Here is a 17954-nt window from a genome sequence, read left to right on the forward strand (position 1 = left end):
ATGGTAACACCCGCCTTCAACTTTAATTTATGGAAGCGGCATGCCCCAGATTCCGGAAATTCAGGAAATGTCATGGGTGACTGAGGCGGCCGATGTTTTCTTGGTGTACCAGAACAAATCTTCCTGTCAACTACTGATCCTATTGCCTGAACATGTGATCAAATGGTCCCATAAAGGCAGGCACGTACGTTAATTTTTCTTGCGTTGTCCATTTCTAAATATCGGTGTGAGCAAACTCCATAAATGTGTTACGTTTGCAAAAATGACACCTCTGGCAAAGCAATCTTTGCACAAGGCTGCAAGCCGTTTCTCCCAGGGCTTCATTTCAGACTGTTCCCGAGCGCGGCTTTTTATACGAAATGCCCTCTTGCGAGGCCACAAACGGTCAAACCTTGAGTTCTAAACTCCAAACAGGCCTCTTGAGTCAGCCCACTTCTGAAAGAGCTTCAGACCGCAGTTTTGCCCGTGTACGAGTTGCTACGGGGAATTTTGCACCGAACGCAGTCCAAAACAAAAAAAAACATTTTGCACGCTGCTAATTACTTACGAGAGCTACACTAAGCCTCAGCAATGCTGGCTGCATGCAATTAGGTTCAAACCAGTTTAAAATAAATTTATTTATAGCTCTCGTGTCAAGGCAAAAAGTCCTGACAAAGCTTAGGCTAATACAGCTATTAGTATAAACATCGCTTGCAAACAATATATATATATATAAATCCAATTTAAAAGCTTTCAAATCCTTTTTCTTTTTCTAACAGGCATTAAGTTATTTTAATACTCTTACCTCATCCCCAAACATTTTCTTTTTATCTGAAAATGGATAGCATTTCTCAAAATTTCAGGAAAAACAAACAAACCCACAGCCTGTTCCAAGTCTTCAAAGAAACCTTGGGAACATGAGCTGTTGGAACAAGTTCCTTGAGGATCAAAACAGGAATTTTGAAGCTAAACAAAAAGTATATTTGCACGATGTCTGCCAACTTCTGGTCCTGCCAACGGCTTCTGGGGGAAATGCTTAATCTCTTTCTGAGCGAAGGCACCATGGGTGCTTCAAGTGGCTTCGTTTTTAAAAAATCACTGAGTTCCATTGGAACAAAGGATTTATCTGGAACCTTGCTACTACGTCACCATCACCATCGTCATTCATCATCACCTCATCTTCTTCTAGATTGCACCAACAGTGTCTAAAAACCAATACTGCATATTTCCCGTGCAAGCTCCAGAATACCTACCACGGTGAAGGGGTGCCACCTATAGAATGTAGCTTCTAGTTTAAATCTGGGCTGGATTTTTTTGCTTGAGAAACTGAATACAGAATAACAGAAGGGACACTGGAGGTCTTCTAGTCCACCCCCCCCCTGCTCAAGCAGGAAACCCTATACCAGGGGTGTCAAATTCAATTTCATTGAGGGCCGCATCAGCATTGCGGTTGTCCTCAGGGGGCCGGGTGGGTGTGGCCAGGGTGGGCGTGGCCTACTGGGTGGGCATGGCTAGAGTGTGTATGGGCTACTGGGTGGGCGTGGCTAGAGCGCGTATGGCCTACTGGGTGGGCGTGGCCAGCTCTACATCGTTCGCATCAAGGGTGCCTATGGGGGCCTGGGCAGGAGTGGGACAGATCTGAGGGTCTCTGGCAGAAGGAGGGTCTCTGGGCCAGGGCCAAGGCAGTGGGGGCCGTTCCCTCACTGTTTCCAGGATGGCTTCACGGGCCGCATGAAACCAGTTCACGGGCTGGATCCGGCCCCCGGGCCTTGTGTTTGACATGTCTGCCCTATACTATTCCTGACAAATGGCTGTCCAATTTTTTCTTAAAAGCTTCCAGGGATGGAGCATCCACCACTTCTGGAGGCAAGCCATTCCACTGATTAATTGTTCTAACTGTCAGGAAATTTCTCCTTAGTTCTGGGTTGCTTCTCTCCTTGCTTAGTTTCCACCTGTTGCTTCCTTGTCCTGCCTTCGGGTGCTTTGGAGAATAGGTGGACACCCCCTCACCCCCTCTTCTTTGTGGCAGCCCCTCAAATATTGGGGCACTGCTATCGTGTTATCCATAGTCATTCTTTTCATTTAACTAGACATCAAACAAGATTTCGGTTCTGAGTTCTTAATTGTGAGGAAAAACCTTGTTTTTCTGGGGAGAGGAAAATGCACCCTTACAGGAATTCAACGACCCCGATAAGGAAGAAACAAAGATCAATAATACTTCCAAAAACACAGCCAAAAAAAAAAAAGAGAGAGAGGCCTGCTCCAACAAACTGCCAGGAATTCAGTAGCAATTTTCAGCCGGCTCTAAACAGGGACATAAACGATGCTCTCAAAAGCCGCCCTAAGCATGTGGCTAGTCCCCAATGTCTGCAGGTTGGTGACTGCTGATAAAGTCTGTCCTGTGGCGGGGGCGACTTACTATTGTCCTGCTGATTTTTCCTCTGGGGCAAGATGGCACTGGATTTCAGGCTGCGGTAATCCCTGGTGAGGGACGAGATGAGGCTGGCGTGGTTAGTTGAACGGATGGCCCACTGCTGTTCGGCTTCCGGGAGGTTTGGCCACGAGAGGAGCAAAATGTTTGACAGCGACCTGCACAAGAGGATCTGGGCCTGCAGAGAGGAAGATGGACCAAGTTCAAGGCTAGAGAGGGGAAGACGCAAGGCTGTGCAACCCTGGCGTTGCAGAATACAGAATAACAAAGAGTTGGAAGGGAACTTGGAGGTCTTCTAGTCCAACCATAGGAGGCTACGGTGTTCCAGAGGAAATGGGCGCCCAGTCTCTTTCCTCGGGTTTTGTTTCAGGAACAAGGGCAAAAGTACTTGTGTTTTAAAACGACCCAGAATGCCTGGCCATCTAACCAGCTTCTTCAATAAACCCAATGAGTAAAATAAAACCACGGATCAGCACATTTGTCCACTGATTTCTGCTATTTCTCCGTCTCAACCTTGGCAGCTCTAACATGGCTAGGTTCAACTCCAGCCAGCATTCCTGTCAAATTTAACTCGGTTGCTACCTGCCGGCCTTACTGCCTAGACCGGACTAGGGAGGCAATTTCATGGGAAAGCTAAACCCGCTTTTATGGAGATGGGCTAACAGAAGAGAATCTTGCGAGTCTGCTCGTCTTGGACCTACGCAATCCCTGATGTGACAGTGAATTAGGGAGGTTTCAACTGTGTTCTTCAGCTCCTTTCTGCCTAGGCAACGGCTTCTGCACACCTCCATCAAGGTCGCCGTCCTCCGTTTACCTGCTTCCTCCCAGACAAGAGGGAGTGGAATGTGGCACAGGTTCACGGGAAGAAGTGGGGTGTGTGTGTGTGTGTGTGTGTCTTTCCCAAGGAGCAAAAAGAGGCAGCTCAGAATGGAATCCTTAGTGCGTGGGAAGAGAAGCGGGGTTGGCCCTCCCTAACCTTCCACAGGGTGTATGTATACCAACAGTCATCAGATTTGTGCTTTAGTCTGGCAAGATTTTTGTTTCAGGAACAAGAGAGAAAGTACATGCGTTTAAAAGTGAGCCAGAATGCCTGGGCGTCTAATCAGGATACCTGAGCTTGGTTCCCCCACCCCACCCCGCAAGTCGTCCTTACCTTATCCGAAAGACGCTGAGCGGAGCTGTCGGTCATCCTGTTGAACATTTTCTGCACGGTCGGGACGCTAATGAGAAACATGGGCCGCACGGTGGTGGCCAAGGAGACGAGCAGATGGCAGGCTGACAAGAGCAGCTTCTCCTGTACCTGGAGGCAGGGCAGGAGAAGAACGATGGGAGCAGAGAGGGAAGGGAGATTAAAACGAGAGACTTCAAAGTTTCTGCTGCGGGGGGGAAATAAAAATAAAAACGAAAGGCCTTATTTAAGGTCAGGGAAATGGACAGCATTTGAGAGATCAGATGTTTTTCAGAAAAGATGCAACGGAAACACTGGCCCCTGGGGAATCACTAAACCCAGCTTAGCCAAGGCCTGCTTCTCTGCAACAGCCTCTGAAGCTGCAGGAGAGGAACATCTAGAAGAATTTGCCTCCAGAAACCGGTGAATGCTCCAACGCTGGAAGTTTAAGAAGAGGCTGGACAGCCATTTGTCTGAAATCGTATAGGGTTCCCCGCCTGAGCAGGGGGTTGGACTAGATGACCTCCAAGGTCCCTTCCTCCTCCTCCTTCTATATTATTATTATTATTATTATTATTATTATTATTAATAATAATAATTATTATTATTATTATAAAACTTTTATTCATAAAACATGAACCTCAGTCAACTGAACACTCAAATTGACTGGCACTAATGGTTGACATGGGTTGCTGCCAGCATCCTAGCTATCAACCAGGTATCTCCTTAAAATGTAAGATGTTCCGAGTAGTGCAGGTTTTTTTGTAGCTTTGCTGGAGTGATTGCAATTTCTTGATGTATTTTGCCACGTTTTTGGACATAGTTCCCAGTGCCCCGATGACAATGGGTATCACTGTTACACGTTTCATCCATAATTGTGCAGTTTCGATGGACAGGTCACAGTATTTCGTAATTTTTTCCATTATTATTACATTACATCATCATCATCATCATCATCATCATCATCATCATCATATTATTATTATTATTATTATTATTATTATTATTATTATTATTATTATTATTATTATTATTATTAATTATTTTCATTCAGCATGGCACTCAGAAAGATGGGCTGGTCTCCATCTTTTGTCACCAACGTTTCTGCCGACTGCGGATTTTAGCAGCAGCAATCTAGTATCTCCAGAAGTCGAGATTTGGGGGGGGGGGGAGGAGACGCAGTTACGCTCCCCCTCCCCCTCGTAAGACAGACCTGAACTGGAGAAAAAACTCGAGGATCTCCCAGAAGACTGAAATCGATCCATTCTCTCCAATACAAAGGACTGGGCAGAGGAGAAGCAGGAATGAAATCAAACATCTGCCTCTGTTCTGGATTGGCATGGTGAGATCTCTGCCATTCACCACCCCCCTACCCCCCCACCCCCAACCAGAAAAGAAGTTTAGCAAAGAGCTGTGGGGCAAGAGAAGGGATCTGTCCACAGATAAAAACGACGTCCCTGGCCACAGGAGGAGCAAACGGAGAGGTACCTTAGAACTGATCAACGGAGCAATCGCTTCCAAAGCGGTGGAGACCAGGGAGACAAACTGGGTCAAGTTCTGCTGATGAACCTCGCCGTAGAACTGGGCCAGCCAATGGCAATAAGCCTGCAGGGCCGCCAGGGACTGTGCGTGTCTGGAAACAGAAGGGAATGTAACGTTAAAAAGGAAGGAGAACGCTTGGGGAAGGAGGTGGGCCCATAAGGCAGTCTTTCTCAACTTTATGACCGGTGGACTTCAACTCCCAGAACACCCCAGCCAGCCAGGGGAGAATTCTGGAATTCTGGGAGTTGAAGTCCGCCGGTCTTCAAGCCGCCGAGGTTGAGAAAGACTGCCATTAAGGCAAATCCTTGAGACCTCGGATAGGGCCCAAGCTGGGCCTCTGCCGTACAGTTCTCTATTCGTCGCAAATGAACGGATCTCAAATTATAGGGATTGATTTTTTAAAAAAAATTATTTCCCAGAGGTGAAAAGGAAAAGATTAGGTCGCCGTTAGTTTAAGAGTTAATCCACCCAAGGTATCCAGCATTAGTAGAACAGCATTAGCGGCCTGCCTCAGGTCCTTTTGCAAATGGGACGAAGGGCAAAAGGGCCCAGGATACAGGGGCTTGTTTGGCTGGGGTGAAATAAACCATAGCGAGGACATCCGATACGAAGCGAGCAGGGGATTTAGCAGAGATGGTAGGGCGGAAGAAAGCGGGGGTCTTAAGCATCCCGCAATATTTTGGGGCAAGGTGTTTCCGGTCAAAAGCTACCATCAGTTTGCTGATAAGTGGGACGTGTGGGGGAAGAGGAGGAACAGGTTTGGGATCCATGAAGGCTACCAAAGCCTGAGAGAATGGCTTGGATCGTGGGAAATACCATCTGGAGGTGGCCTGGTTGGGATAACTCAACCCCTGTGGAGGCCACCTTATCCCAGAACAGGCCCTTGGTGTCTCTGAAAGCGATGCTCAAGGATGACCCACCATGGGAGGACAACCTTTACGGGGTTCAATAAAGGCCTTGGATTTGAGGAGAGGATCTGTAGTGCATTTTTAGCATTGCGGTTTTCACATCATACTCACACATCAATAAGGTCAGGTTTTAGTACAGATGGCACCGCCGTTTCAAGGTTATAGAGTTTAATCTGGGACCCATACAGAGTCACTTTGACCAACCTAGAAAAGCAGGTTAAGGGGGGAAAAGATTAGATAAACTTTGACATTTTTTTTTCTTCTTACCCCCTCCGTGGGCACGACGGCACACATTCAAAATAAAATTTAGTTGCTTGCTCTCAAGTGTACACACACATAGCCCACATTTAAAACATACTATACACAACATAAAGGGACGCGGTGGCTCAGTGGGTTAGGAGGCTGAGCTTGTCGATCAGAAGGTCGGCAGTTTGGCGGGTCGAATCCCGAGTGCCGCGTAACAGAGTGAGCGCCTGTTACTCGTCCCAGCTTCTGCCAACCTAGCAGTTCGAAAGCACGTAAAAATGCAAGTAGAAAAATAGGGACCGCTCCGGTGGGAAGGTAACAGCGTTCCGTGCGCCTTTGGTGTCTAGTCATGCCGGCCACATGACCACGGAGATGTCCTCGGACAAGCGCTGGCTCTTCGGCTTTGAAACGGAGATGAGCACCGGCCCCTAGAGTCGGAAACGACTAGCACGCATGTGCGGGGGAACCTTTACCTTTATACACAACATATGTATAGAGCATAGCTGACTCAGGAATTCTGGGAGTTGAAGTCCATGAGTCATAAAAGAGCCGAGGTTGCCTACCCCTGGTATAGAGCTACACTCTTACATGTAAGCGACATATAAATACTAATCACTGTCCATCTTGAGTACGTAACGGAAGGAGGAAGCTTTAGAGTTCACAAGCTTGATGCTGTACGGAAGGAAACTGTGGCTGAATCCGGATGTTCTGCTTCGGATGCCACGGAGCACCCCTCCCAGGAAGGTGAATTGGAATTTATGAATGAACAGGGTTTTTTTTCCTGCTTGCTGTAATATAAAGTTGATCTTAATCTTTTGGATCTGTCTTGATACTGCCCAAAACTATCCCTCTACAGGGTTACAACTTTGCCAATTCTAATCGTTTTAGTTTTTTGAAAGAAGCCGCCTCATAATTTCAGATGATGTCTGGGATTCCGAGATTGGCTCACTGCGGTTCCTGCAACTGTGACTGTAATTACACGGGTCGATTTTGCTTGTCAGAAGGTCCCAAAAAGGGGATCCACATGACCCCGGGACACTGCAAACCATCATAATTATGAGACAGTTGGGCGAGTGCTCTGAATTTTAATCACGTGACCGTGGGGACGCTGTGACGGTCTTAAGTGAAAAGCGTTTACAAGTTGCTTTTTTCCCCCCCGGGGCCGTTGTAACTTTGAACGGTCGCTAAATGAACTGTTGTAAGTTGAGGACTTGTACAACGTCCCTCCCTTTCCCCCCTTAATAATAACAACGTAAGAATTCAAAAGTCCTGCATGGTGGGGGGAAAAAGAGAGAATGGCTAAGATTGAAGTGTCTTTAGCCAACAGCAGGGGCAGCCAATAGAAGAGATGCTGGGGACTTCTGGGAATTGAAGTCCACCCATCTTTTAAAGTGGCCGAGCTTGAGAAACACGGCATTAGGCTTTAGTTTCATACACCTGGGGGATACCTACCTCTCCACTATGGTAAGAGCGTCGCTGAACCTGGCTGCGAACATGTCCCCAGTGAAGAATTCTGCTAGTCGTCCCACCGCCTGGAGTAAGGAGCTGAGGTCCCGCAAAGAGCAGTGCAAACGCCGGCAGTCGTTCTCCGCACTGATGTTCAGCCGGTGGCCTGGAGAGGCAACCAAAATGCCTTGATGTAAAAACCCCGGGGATGGCTTGCCCCGTTGAGGGAAATCTGTCAAAATGGTCCTTTGCTCTCCATCCCCTAGTGCAGGGGTCAGCACTATGACCTGCGCACTTCAACTCCCAGAATTCCTGAGCTAGCGGCGGCTCAGGAATTCTGGGAGTTTTAAGTCCACAGATCGTAAAGGGGCCAGAGTTTCCCACCCCTGGCCCAGCCCCAGCTTTGCTCTTAACGGAACCGAAGCTCATCCACAACGATAACTTTGGAAGCTCTCAGAGAAGAAATGTAATTACAACGTTCCCTCTGCCGGAAATGAAACAATTATTGGGATTAGACTGCAAGCATTCGGCTTTGGCTATCACAGCTCTGAACTGGAGGCCTTTTCATGGCTGCAAACTGAACAAAAGGATTCTTCTGAACAGGATATTCCTCCTTTAATTCTCCCTCATTCTTGTTTGTTCTCCTTCCCTGAATTCTGATCACATGACCGTGGGAATGCTGCAAGAGTCATTAAGTTTGAAAAATGGTCATAAGTTATTTTTTTTTCTCATTGTCATAACTTCAAACTGTCACTAACCAAATGGTTGTAAGTCCAGGACTACTTGTAAATGATTTGAAGGATACAGGACTTTTTGGAACAAGTTAGCATGGACTTAAGAGAGTGCTGTGTACATAAAGCCAGTTTTTAAAATCTTCTAATGTATGTTCTTCCAAAACATCCTTTTCAGTCCTCCCCTTTAAAGCACCCCTGTCAATCAATATCAAGCTACCACTTCACTTTGTACCTTCCTATGTCTCTGTAACGATTCTGGAAACTGTTGAAGAAATGGCTACCAGCTCAGAATGGAGATGGCAATAACAAAAACTTCAAAGCTGATTTATTAATGCCTGAACACAATGCCCTTTATCAGATAGAGCCAAGTATGGCTTCTCAGGTGTAGCCCCGAGAAAGGGGTGTGCATTTGCCACAGCGACCAGTGGGGTAGGGAGAAGCGGGTGGGTAAAATGGCAAAAAGAGAAATAGGGAACAGGCGGATCCTACGGATTGCGGCCACTGGCAAAAGAGTCGTTAGGAATGGCACCGATATTCTGGCAAGGATGAATTACGTGCAACCCTAGTAAGAAATTTTTGCCCTCTTTCAAACTTGGGCAAATGGGTGTTGAATTCCCCGTCACATTCTAACTGAGCTGTTCTTCTGTGGCAGACCCCGATCCCTTTCCAAAGAGAGGTGTTTTCAGCTCCTTTCAAATGATCCCAACCGAGATCTTTTCGCTTTAGTGCCCTGACTCTTACGCTGGCAGAGATGGGTCCGTTTGGCCCACTGCCCTTCCAGGGTGGGAATTCTGCTCTTCTGCTCAACCTGGCCTCAAATACCAGGCAATTATAATCCGCTCGATCAGGTATACACTGCCTCTAAGGTCATTCAGTCACTTATCTTGGTCCTGATCATGGGGCCGCAAGCTACGTGAGTACGTTGCAAAATACAGGGCTAGCCCTGGATGCACAACCGGCCATCTGGAAGGAGCTAATTCTGGATGACCAGCCCAGCTTGAAGCTTGGCAGGCGTGGACTTCATGTAGGGTGGAACCCTCTCGCTTAAAAGTTCGTTCATCTTTTTTTTTGTGAAAGATTGAAATCAGTGGTAGCCCACTTAAAATTGTATCAATAGCAGAGCATTTTAGGCACATATATCACCACATAGCACTTTATGGCACTCTATGGTTTGTTTACAATACCAGCATTATTTGCATCTTGCCCCCAACAATCTGGGTCCTCATTTTACCGACCTTGGAAGGATGGAAGGCTAAGTTAGCCTTGATCCGGTCAGGACTGAACTCTAGGCTGCGGGCAGAGTTTGCCTGCGATAACGTACTTTTAACTGCTGTGCCACCAGGGCTCTTAGTATTAATTAATATTGGTCACATTTAACTGTCCTGAGACTTCAGGCATAGGAAGGTTCATCTTACCTGTCCCTGAGCTGACAATGAACTGTTGGAGTCCCAGATACACATCCAGGTTTTCCTGGAGCACCGGAAACTAAAGGGAAAAAGAAGCTATTACTACAAGAACTGAATTAAAGTCAAAATGGGTGACATCTCAAGCACGATGAATAAAAAAATATATATCAGAAAATAGTAACAGCAGCAAGACTTTTGGTATCGCAATATTGGAAGAAGGAGGATCTGCCTACTATAGAAGAGTGGACTCTAAAAGTTTCAATACCTGGCAGAAATGGCAAAGATTTCAGCATATTTGAAAGATCACTCGCAGCAAAGATACATTTCGGAATGGAGAAGATGGATTGATTACATTCAGAATAAATAGTTTCATTTAGCATACGAATGAGTATTAGAATTTAACAAGATGCATTATTATTTAGCTATGCCTAAGGGGAGTTATAGGGACGCGGTGGCTCAGTGGGTTAGGACGCTGAGCTTGTCGATCAGAAGGTCGGCAGTTTGGCGGGTCGAATCCCGAGTGCCGCGTAACAGAGTGAGCGCCTGTTACTCGTCCCAGCTTCTGCCAACCTAGCAGTTCGAAAGCACATAAAAATGCAAGTAGAAAAATAGGGACCACTCCGGTGGGAAGGTAACAGCGTTCCGTGCGCCTTTGGCGTCTAGTCATGCCGGCCACATGACCACGGAGACGTCCTCGGACAAGGGGGGGGAGGGAGAGGGAAGGGGGGTTTTATGGGGAGGTGGGGTCAATTTATGTTTAAAATGTACTGTAAAACTTTTCAATAAAAAAAAGAAATTAAGTTTTGTAAGGTCAGCATAGCTGCGTGGCACGGTTTCCAATCTGGCCTTCTCAGCAAGTGTCAAAACACCATTTCAATTGTCTATGGAGATTTTCCAGTCCTCCAGGTCACGGTTGTCCCAAAGGTACTTTTTCAAAAGGCGACTGGACTTGGTTTTTACCTTGAAGACGAGTCAGAACTGAAGAAGCTTCTTGGATGAGAAGCAAAACGTCTTCAAGGAAAAACCAAGTCCAGCTGCCTTTTGAAAATGCACGTTTGGGACACAATTGCTAAGCACATTGATTTGTGCTTTAGATTGTAAGCCGCCCTGAGTCTTCGGAGAAGGGCGGGATATAAATGGGATTTTAAAAAAAATTCTATTATTTCCAGACAGCATAGTTCTTTCAGTGAAAAACCATTGGGAAAACATTTCTCAAGAGAATTATTTTCCAGTTTGACCTACACCATGCCTTACTTAAGGCCACCGTGGAAACTCATTGTAAAGGGAGTTTTAAACCTGGGGCCACCTTTTTTAAAGCCTCATCTTTAGGCTACAATAACATCATGCCTTTTATGTTGTTGCTTTCTGATTTTTATCTGTATTTTAATTATTGATTACTGCTATGCGAAATTATCTAGACTGTTTTATTAGAGACTTCAGAATGTTTTATTGTAGGTTGTAGACTGGAACAAGTCTCTCTCAACACAGCAGGTAAAATATTGAATAAATAAATAAAATGTCTGGAGTGATTTAGTTCCCCCCCAAGAAAAGTCATCTCGTCCTTTTGAAACAGTGGGGAAACAAGTGGTCTCTGCAAGACTTGCTTATCACACCAAGAAATTTAAAAAACTAATTTCAGGCATGGGCAGGTATGCCACAGTTTGAAAGAAAATTATGAAACGTACAAAAGAGGAATCAAAATGTGCGCTTCTTTCCAGGAACCTAATTGAACCAACATGAGGCTGAGTTCCTTGGATTTACCACCAGCTGCCCGATTTTATTTTTGCAAAATTTTCCCATATAGGTAGTCCTTGACTTATGTTCGTAATGGGGCATTACGTGAATCATCCTGATGTTAAGTGAATCTGCCGTCATTAAGCGAATGCCGCAGTTCTGAAGCCAATCCACTGTTGGCTATTTATTTATTTATTTTTATTTTTAATTCCATTTATATCCCGCCCTTCTCCGAAGACTCAGGGCGGCTTACAAGCTTAGCAGTAGCCTTCATTCTATGTATATGCCTGCTTATTAGGGCCCACTGCTCCACCAAGGCTGCTCTTCTTCTTCTTCTTCTTCTTCTTCTTCTTCTTCTTCTTCTTCTTCTTCTTCTTCTTCTTCTTCTTCTTCTTCTTCTTCTTCTTCTTCTTCTTCTTCTTCTTCTTCTTCTTCTTCTTCTTCTTCTTCTTCTTCTTCTTCTTCTTCTTCTTCTTCTTCTTCTTCTTCTTCTTCTTCTTCTTCTTCTTCCCACTTATATCCCGCCCTTCTCCGAAGACTCAGGGCGGCTTACAAGCTTAGCAGTAGCCTTCATTCTATGTATATGCCTGCTTATTAGGGCTCCCCCCCCCCAAGCGGCATTATTACAAAGTCAGCTTAATTGCCCCCAACAATCTGGGTCCTCATTTTACCTACCTCGGAAGGATGGAGGTGCTTTTGCCAAAAACTGGAAGCAAATGTCAGTTTTCGGCAAAAAACAGCATGAATTGTGTTCATGTGACCGAGGGGACGCTGTAAATGGTCCAGCACCCCAAATGTTATCATGTGTCGATGGAGGAATTAGCCACTGAACTTTGTAATTGATCATAATTAAGTTTTTTTTGGGGGGGGCGGTATGTCATAACACTGAGTTAAGGACACTAAGTTAAGGACAACCTCATGATTTCTAACTTGGCAGTGTTCTCATAGGAATACCTAAAAGGGAAGTTTTTTTTAAAAAAAAATTATTTCTTTATCAAATTTATTTGCTCCCCCATCTTTTCAAGAAGGAGTTGGCAATCATTTGTCTGGAACGGTGTAGGGCAGTGGTGGCGAACCTATGGCACGCGTGCCAGACACGGCACTCAGAGCCCTCTCTGTGGGCACGCGTGCCAACCCCCAGCCCCATCTTCCCCCATGGCCCCCTCCTCACCAGCAGACACCCCCCCGGCAGAGCCGCCCCCGGGCACGGCCTGCGTGGAGCAGCGCAGCCAAGGACATGGCAGCTGGGCAGCAGGGACAAGACCCCGCCCTCGGGCCCCGTCGCACACAGATGATGCTGCAGGGCATAGGCAGAGGGCATGGCTGCCATGGCACTGCAGGGTTGCCTGGGCGAGCTGCTGCGGTGGGCCGTGGGGGCAGTAGGAGGCCCTGCGGATGGGAAGGGCGGGGGCAAGTGGGCGGCAGAGGGGGCAGTTGGCGGGGCAGGCAGCAGAGTGGGGCGTGCAGGGGGGCGGGGCGGTTTTTGGGCACTCGGTGTCTAAAAGGTTCACCATCAATGGTATAGGGGGTCTCCTGCTTGAGTAGGGGGTTGGGCCAGAAGACCTCCAAGGTCCCTTCCAATTCTTTTATTCTACAATCCTACGATTCCTGCAGAAGGAAGCTGCTTCGGCCCAGGACAAAGGTCAACGGGATGGACTTGGCCTAAAAATGTGAATTAAGAGACTCCTGGGCCCAGAATTTTCAGGAGGTTATAACAATGGATACTTGGGAAAAGATTTGGGTTAGAAATGTAAAATTTACACGAGCCTAAAATTTAAGAGAGAATTTTTATAAAATGTTTTATAGGTTGCATTTAGACCCTAAAAAACTAGCAAGTATGTACCGAATTGCCAGCCCAAATGTTGGAGGTGTGGTTGTGAGGATGCAACGTATTATCACATATGGTGGACTTGTAAAAAAAAGTTAAAGCTTTTTGGATTAAAATTTGGTGGAACATGCAAAAGATATTTAAGAAAAAGATAAGGTTTTCTCCGCAGTTGTTTTTGTTGGGTATTATTACAGATTTTACTGTTACAGATACTAAATTGATGTTGAATTTAATTACGGCAGCAAGACTTTTAGTAGCACAATATTGGAAGAAGGAGGAACTGCCGACTATAGAAGAGTGGACTTTGGAAGTTTCCAACTTGGCGGAAATGGCAAAGATTTCAGCATACTTGAAAGAACAATCGCAACAGAGATATATTGTGGAATGGAGAAGATGGATCGAATATATTCAGAATAAATATGGGACTAAAAAGTTTCATTTAGCATTTGAATAAGTAGTGGTTTTATACGATGTATTATTAGTTATTTGTTAGTAATATAGTTATGTTTACAGAGAGTTAAAGTGCGATAGAATTTAATGTTTTACTTTTGTTGTTAGCATATTTTAGCTTAAGTTTGTAAGTTAATACCCTGTATTCAGCTCTGGGAAGTCGGGGAGGGGAGGGTTGGGGGGGAGGGAGGGAGTATGTTTTTTTTTAAAAAAAAATGTATTGTAAAACTTTTCCATAAAAAAAAAAGAGACTCCTGGGTCAAAGCTCTATAATGGACTCAAAGATTAGGACGGACATAATAACCACCTTCACTCCCTTAATAAAATAACACCGGGGAAGTTACCCTCGTGTAGCAAATGGGAAAAGAAAGCAAAATCTCGTGGCAGGAACACTCTGCAGAAGTAACCAAAAAACAAAGGCTGCCTGTTTCTTTTTCGTGCGACCACGCACGATATTTGGAAGTGCCCAGCTATTCAACAGGACGTGACATGAGCCTGCAAAGATCCATCCGTCCGCTAAGACGAAGAAACACAGAGCGGCTTTCATTTCTGAAGCCGCTTTTATTGTCTACACGGTGGCTAATCACATGTTTCCAATGTTACTGGGACAGGGACACGAGATTCAAAAAGCTTTTTTTTAAAAAATAAAATCAAAAACCCAACCATGCTGCAAAAAAAACCAAACAAACCATGCGAGCGTATCGTGAATAAGGAAGGAGAACATTAGGAACTGGTGATATCACTTCTAATGTGGTAAGTAGTAAACCAGTAGGAACAACTCAAGGGTTTTGCAGAGGCCTAGAAATGAAGTCGCTTTTATCTATTTGGGTTCCGAGATGAGAATTTCCCTCAAATCTTCTCTGTATAAAAGTTTGCCAGCTACTCTGGCTTGATTCTCACCACCTCATTTTAGGCACCGGATTAACTTTTCAGCACAATGCTTTCCACGGGGAGGTGGGAAAAATCATTAAACTTCTAGCTATAACCGAGCGTTTCTCAACCTTGAAAACTCTTAAGAGGTGTGGGCTCCCCATAGCTAGCTGGGGAATTCTGGGGATTGAAGTCCACCCATCTTAAAAGTTCCCAAGGCTGAAAAATACTGAGTAAAATTAAACGAATCAGGATAAAGCAATGAGCAATATTGTACTTAGGAGAGTGCTCAGGGCAAGGGCAAAATAGTGAGAGCCAGGGAAGGATTAACTAAGACCGTGGTGGTGAACCTATGGCACGCGTGCCACAAGTGGCACGCACAGCCCTCTCTGTGGGCACGCGTGCCATCGCCCCAGTCCTAGGCCTTCAGCTGGGTTTAATAAACCCTCTTTGCTCCGCCACCATGTGCAAAAAAACCCCAAACAGATTCAATCAATCAATCAATTTCAACTTCTCACGGAAAAAAAAAATCTCGCAAAGTTGGAACTGATTGATTGAACTTTTTAGTCCCACCCAGTCTGCCGTTACCACCGCAGCCACGCCCACCCAATGGGCCACGTCCACCCAATTGGCCATGCCCACCTGGCACTCGATGATACATAAGTGGGTTTTGGGTTGCAGTTTGGGCACTCGGTCTCTAAAAGGTTCGCCATCACTGAACTAGGATGTTAGCCTGTCCTATTTAACATAACTCCTGTTTTCAAATAACCCCCTAAAGTTAACTCTTCTCCCAAATAGCGTAAATAGGATTTTTCCAGGCTACACCCAAAGGGCAGGCCAGGTCCTACCTCTGCCAGGCAGCTCTGGAGTATGAAACATGCTGGCTGAAGAATTCTGGGAATCCCAGAAGTCCAGACCCTTGAAAGCTGCCGAGGTTGAGAAGCACTGCTCTAGTGGGCCCTGCACAGAGCAGGGAATAGGACTAGATGACCTCCAAGATCCCTCTCAACTCTTTACTCTTTTGTGACATTCACTCGGTCCACTTACCAGGGTGGAGAAGGCGTGAGTTGGCAAAAGCTCCATAACTTTGGCCACAACCTCTAAGCTCTGAAGGAGATAGCGCTGCCATTCGGTCTGTTGCTGTTCAGGGGTTAAAAAACAAAGGCAGAATCAGCCATTTTTACTTCCTTCAAAGCAAGGCTCTTAACTCTCAACCGGGAATCTTATTGGAACAAGGGGGGAGGAAGCCATGATATTACGAAGTCAAAACCGCCCCAAGGAGAAAAATTCTAATCTGTCCGTGCTGGTTTACAAATCAGGGGAAATATTTTCACCACGGTGGATGGTTTGGAAATGACGTTACTCATCTATAATCTGAAGGGGAAGGCTCCATTATTATCTCATTTCCCTTAAGTGCAACTAGAGTTAGATCCTTGGAGTTGGGACACTCTTTCACAGAATGTTATTTGCATTGTTCTCTATGGCATATATATATATGTGTGTGTGTGTGTAATTGCCTTTATTCTGAGAATGGGTGTCCACCTACACTTTTGGTCTCACAAACATGGCAACCGATGCTGGACCTAAGAAAAAAGCACGATTCAATGTCTCTTGATCAGCTCCAGTGTCCAGGGGAATTCTGAATCCAGGTCTGTCCAAACCCAGCCTAACACCAGTTCGAAATCTACACTTGCTTTAAAATCTCCTAATGCTGACTTTGTTTAGACCTGGGTGCTTAAAGCTGATATCCTCCAAATGAGGCATCCAGGCCACGGTTGTCCCGAAGATGTGTTTTTCCAAAGGCAACTGGACTTTCTTTTTTCCCTGAAGACGTTTCGCTTCTCATCCAAGAAGCTTCTTCAGCTCTTTAGTTCGACTGAAGAAGCTTCTCGGAGGAGAAGCGAAACGTCTTCCAAGGAAAAAAACGAAGGAAGTCCAGTTGCCCTTGGAAAAAAGCACTTTCGGGCCATCCTTCGAAAGTTGCAAATAGGATGCTGTAGGGCGGGAATGCTAGGAGACTTCGGCCTCTCGGCTCCCGTCTCCCACCTCCAAGACCCCGTTTCTTACATCATCGTCCAGCGTCTCATCGTCCAGCTCTTCCAACTGGGCCTGGTTGTATCTGAACTGTATCCGGTTCAGTACTTCGGTCAGCAGCAAAACCAAAGCATCCTCGTACCTGGGGGGAAAAGCAAAAGGGTCCAAAATGAGGATGCAGCAGGAAGGAAGAAAAAAGCACACGGCCTCAGGTGTTGCAAGGAAGTCCTCCAGCTTGCTCTGCTGAAAAAGGGTATCCCCAAGCAGCTAATAACCAGACCTGCTCAAAACTCTCTTCAGCAGGCGTATTCCGTCGATGAACCTAATCGAGGCATCGTGTCCAGGCAAGATTGACACATATGGCTTGCTGTGAATTTTGCCAGACAGAGAAGTCCCCAATTCATCCCAGTGCTGATGACACCGGGCCCCTGGAGACCATTAGAGAACTGTAGCCTTTAAAAAAAAAATCTTTCTCAGTGATGGGGAGAGCTTTGAAGGCAGGTTTGGTGACTTCTCAAAACCAAGAGAAAAAAAAATAGTTCGGAGAGATTCTGCAGTGCTTTCCTTCTTCCCCCAGACTGCACTGGAAATGAGGCGTAACTAAAAAGCAAATTTGCCTAACCTTTCTGCCAGTTGATGTGTGGAAATCTGCATAAATTTGCCCATGGAAATTGATTTGCCCACTTTTTTTTTTAAATCCCATTTATATCCCGCCCTTCTCTGAAGACTCAGGGCGGCTTACAATTTAAAGCACAAATCAATGTGCTTAGCCTTCATTCTATGTATATGCCTGCTTATTAGGGCTTTCGGGGGGCCCCCAAGCGGCATTATTACAAAGTCAGCTTAATTGCCCCCAACAATCTGGGTCCTCATTTTACCTACCTCGGAAGGATGGAAGGCTGAGTCAACCTTGAGCCTGGTGGGACTCGAACCTGCACTGATTGCAGGCAGCTGGTGTTACTTAAGGAGGCATTAGCCCACTGCTCCACCAAGGCTCTTTTGCACTTTTCCTTGCACGGTTTGGATAACACTGATCCCACTTAGGGCAGAGGTCCTCAACTTTTGGAGCACCAAGGACCGGTTCCGTGGAGAGATGTTTTTCCGCGGACCGGAGGGTGTGTGGTTTTGTGTCCTGCTTGCATCCTGCAGATGGGGCTTTGCTTGTTCGTGCGGACCGG

The 17954-nt window shown here is 46.0% G+C and overlaps 1 protein-coding gene across 1 annotated transcript in view; it reads right to left on the minus strand.

The window, feature by feature from the left end:
• Nucleotides 1-17954, minus strand: part of XPO6 (exportin 6) — a 61338-nt gene that overhangs the window by 9868 nt on the left and 33516 nt on the right. Inside the window, exons 10-17 of the mRNA XM_081337834.1 lie at nucleotides 16810-16918; nucleotides 15790-15882; nucleotides 9870-9939; nucleotides 7727-7886; nucleotides 6140-6232; nucleotides 5067-5211; nucleotides 3564-3710; nucleotides 2399-2588 (exon numbers count right to left, since the gene is read on the minus strand). Of these exons, the coding sequence (XP_081193960.1) occupies nucleotides 2399-2588; nucleotides 3564-3710; nucleotides 5067-5211; nucleotides 6140-6232; nucleotides 7727-7886; nucleotides 9870-9939; nucleotides 15790-15882; nucleotides 16810-16918 (1007 nt within the window). The remainder of the gene's footprint in view (nucleotides 1-2398; nucleotides 2589-3563; nucleotides 3711-5066; nucleotides 5212-6139; nucleotides 6233-7726; nucleotides 7887-9869; nucleotides 9940-15789; nucleotides 15883-16809; nucleotides 16919-17954) is intronic.

Source organism: Vipera berus (genome assembly GCF_964194415.1).
Source record: "Vipera berus genome assembly, chromosome: 13".
NCBI lineage: Eukaryota > Metazoa > Chordata > Lepidosauria > Squamata > Viperidae > Vipera > Vipera berus.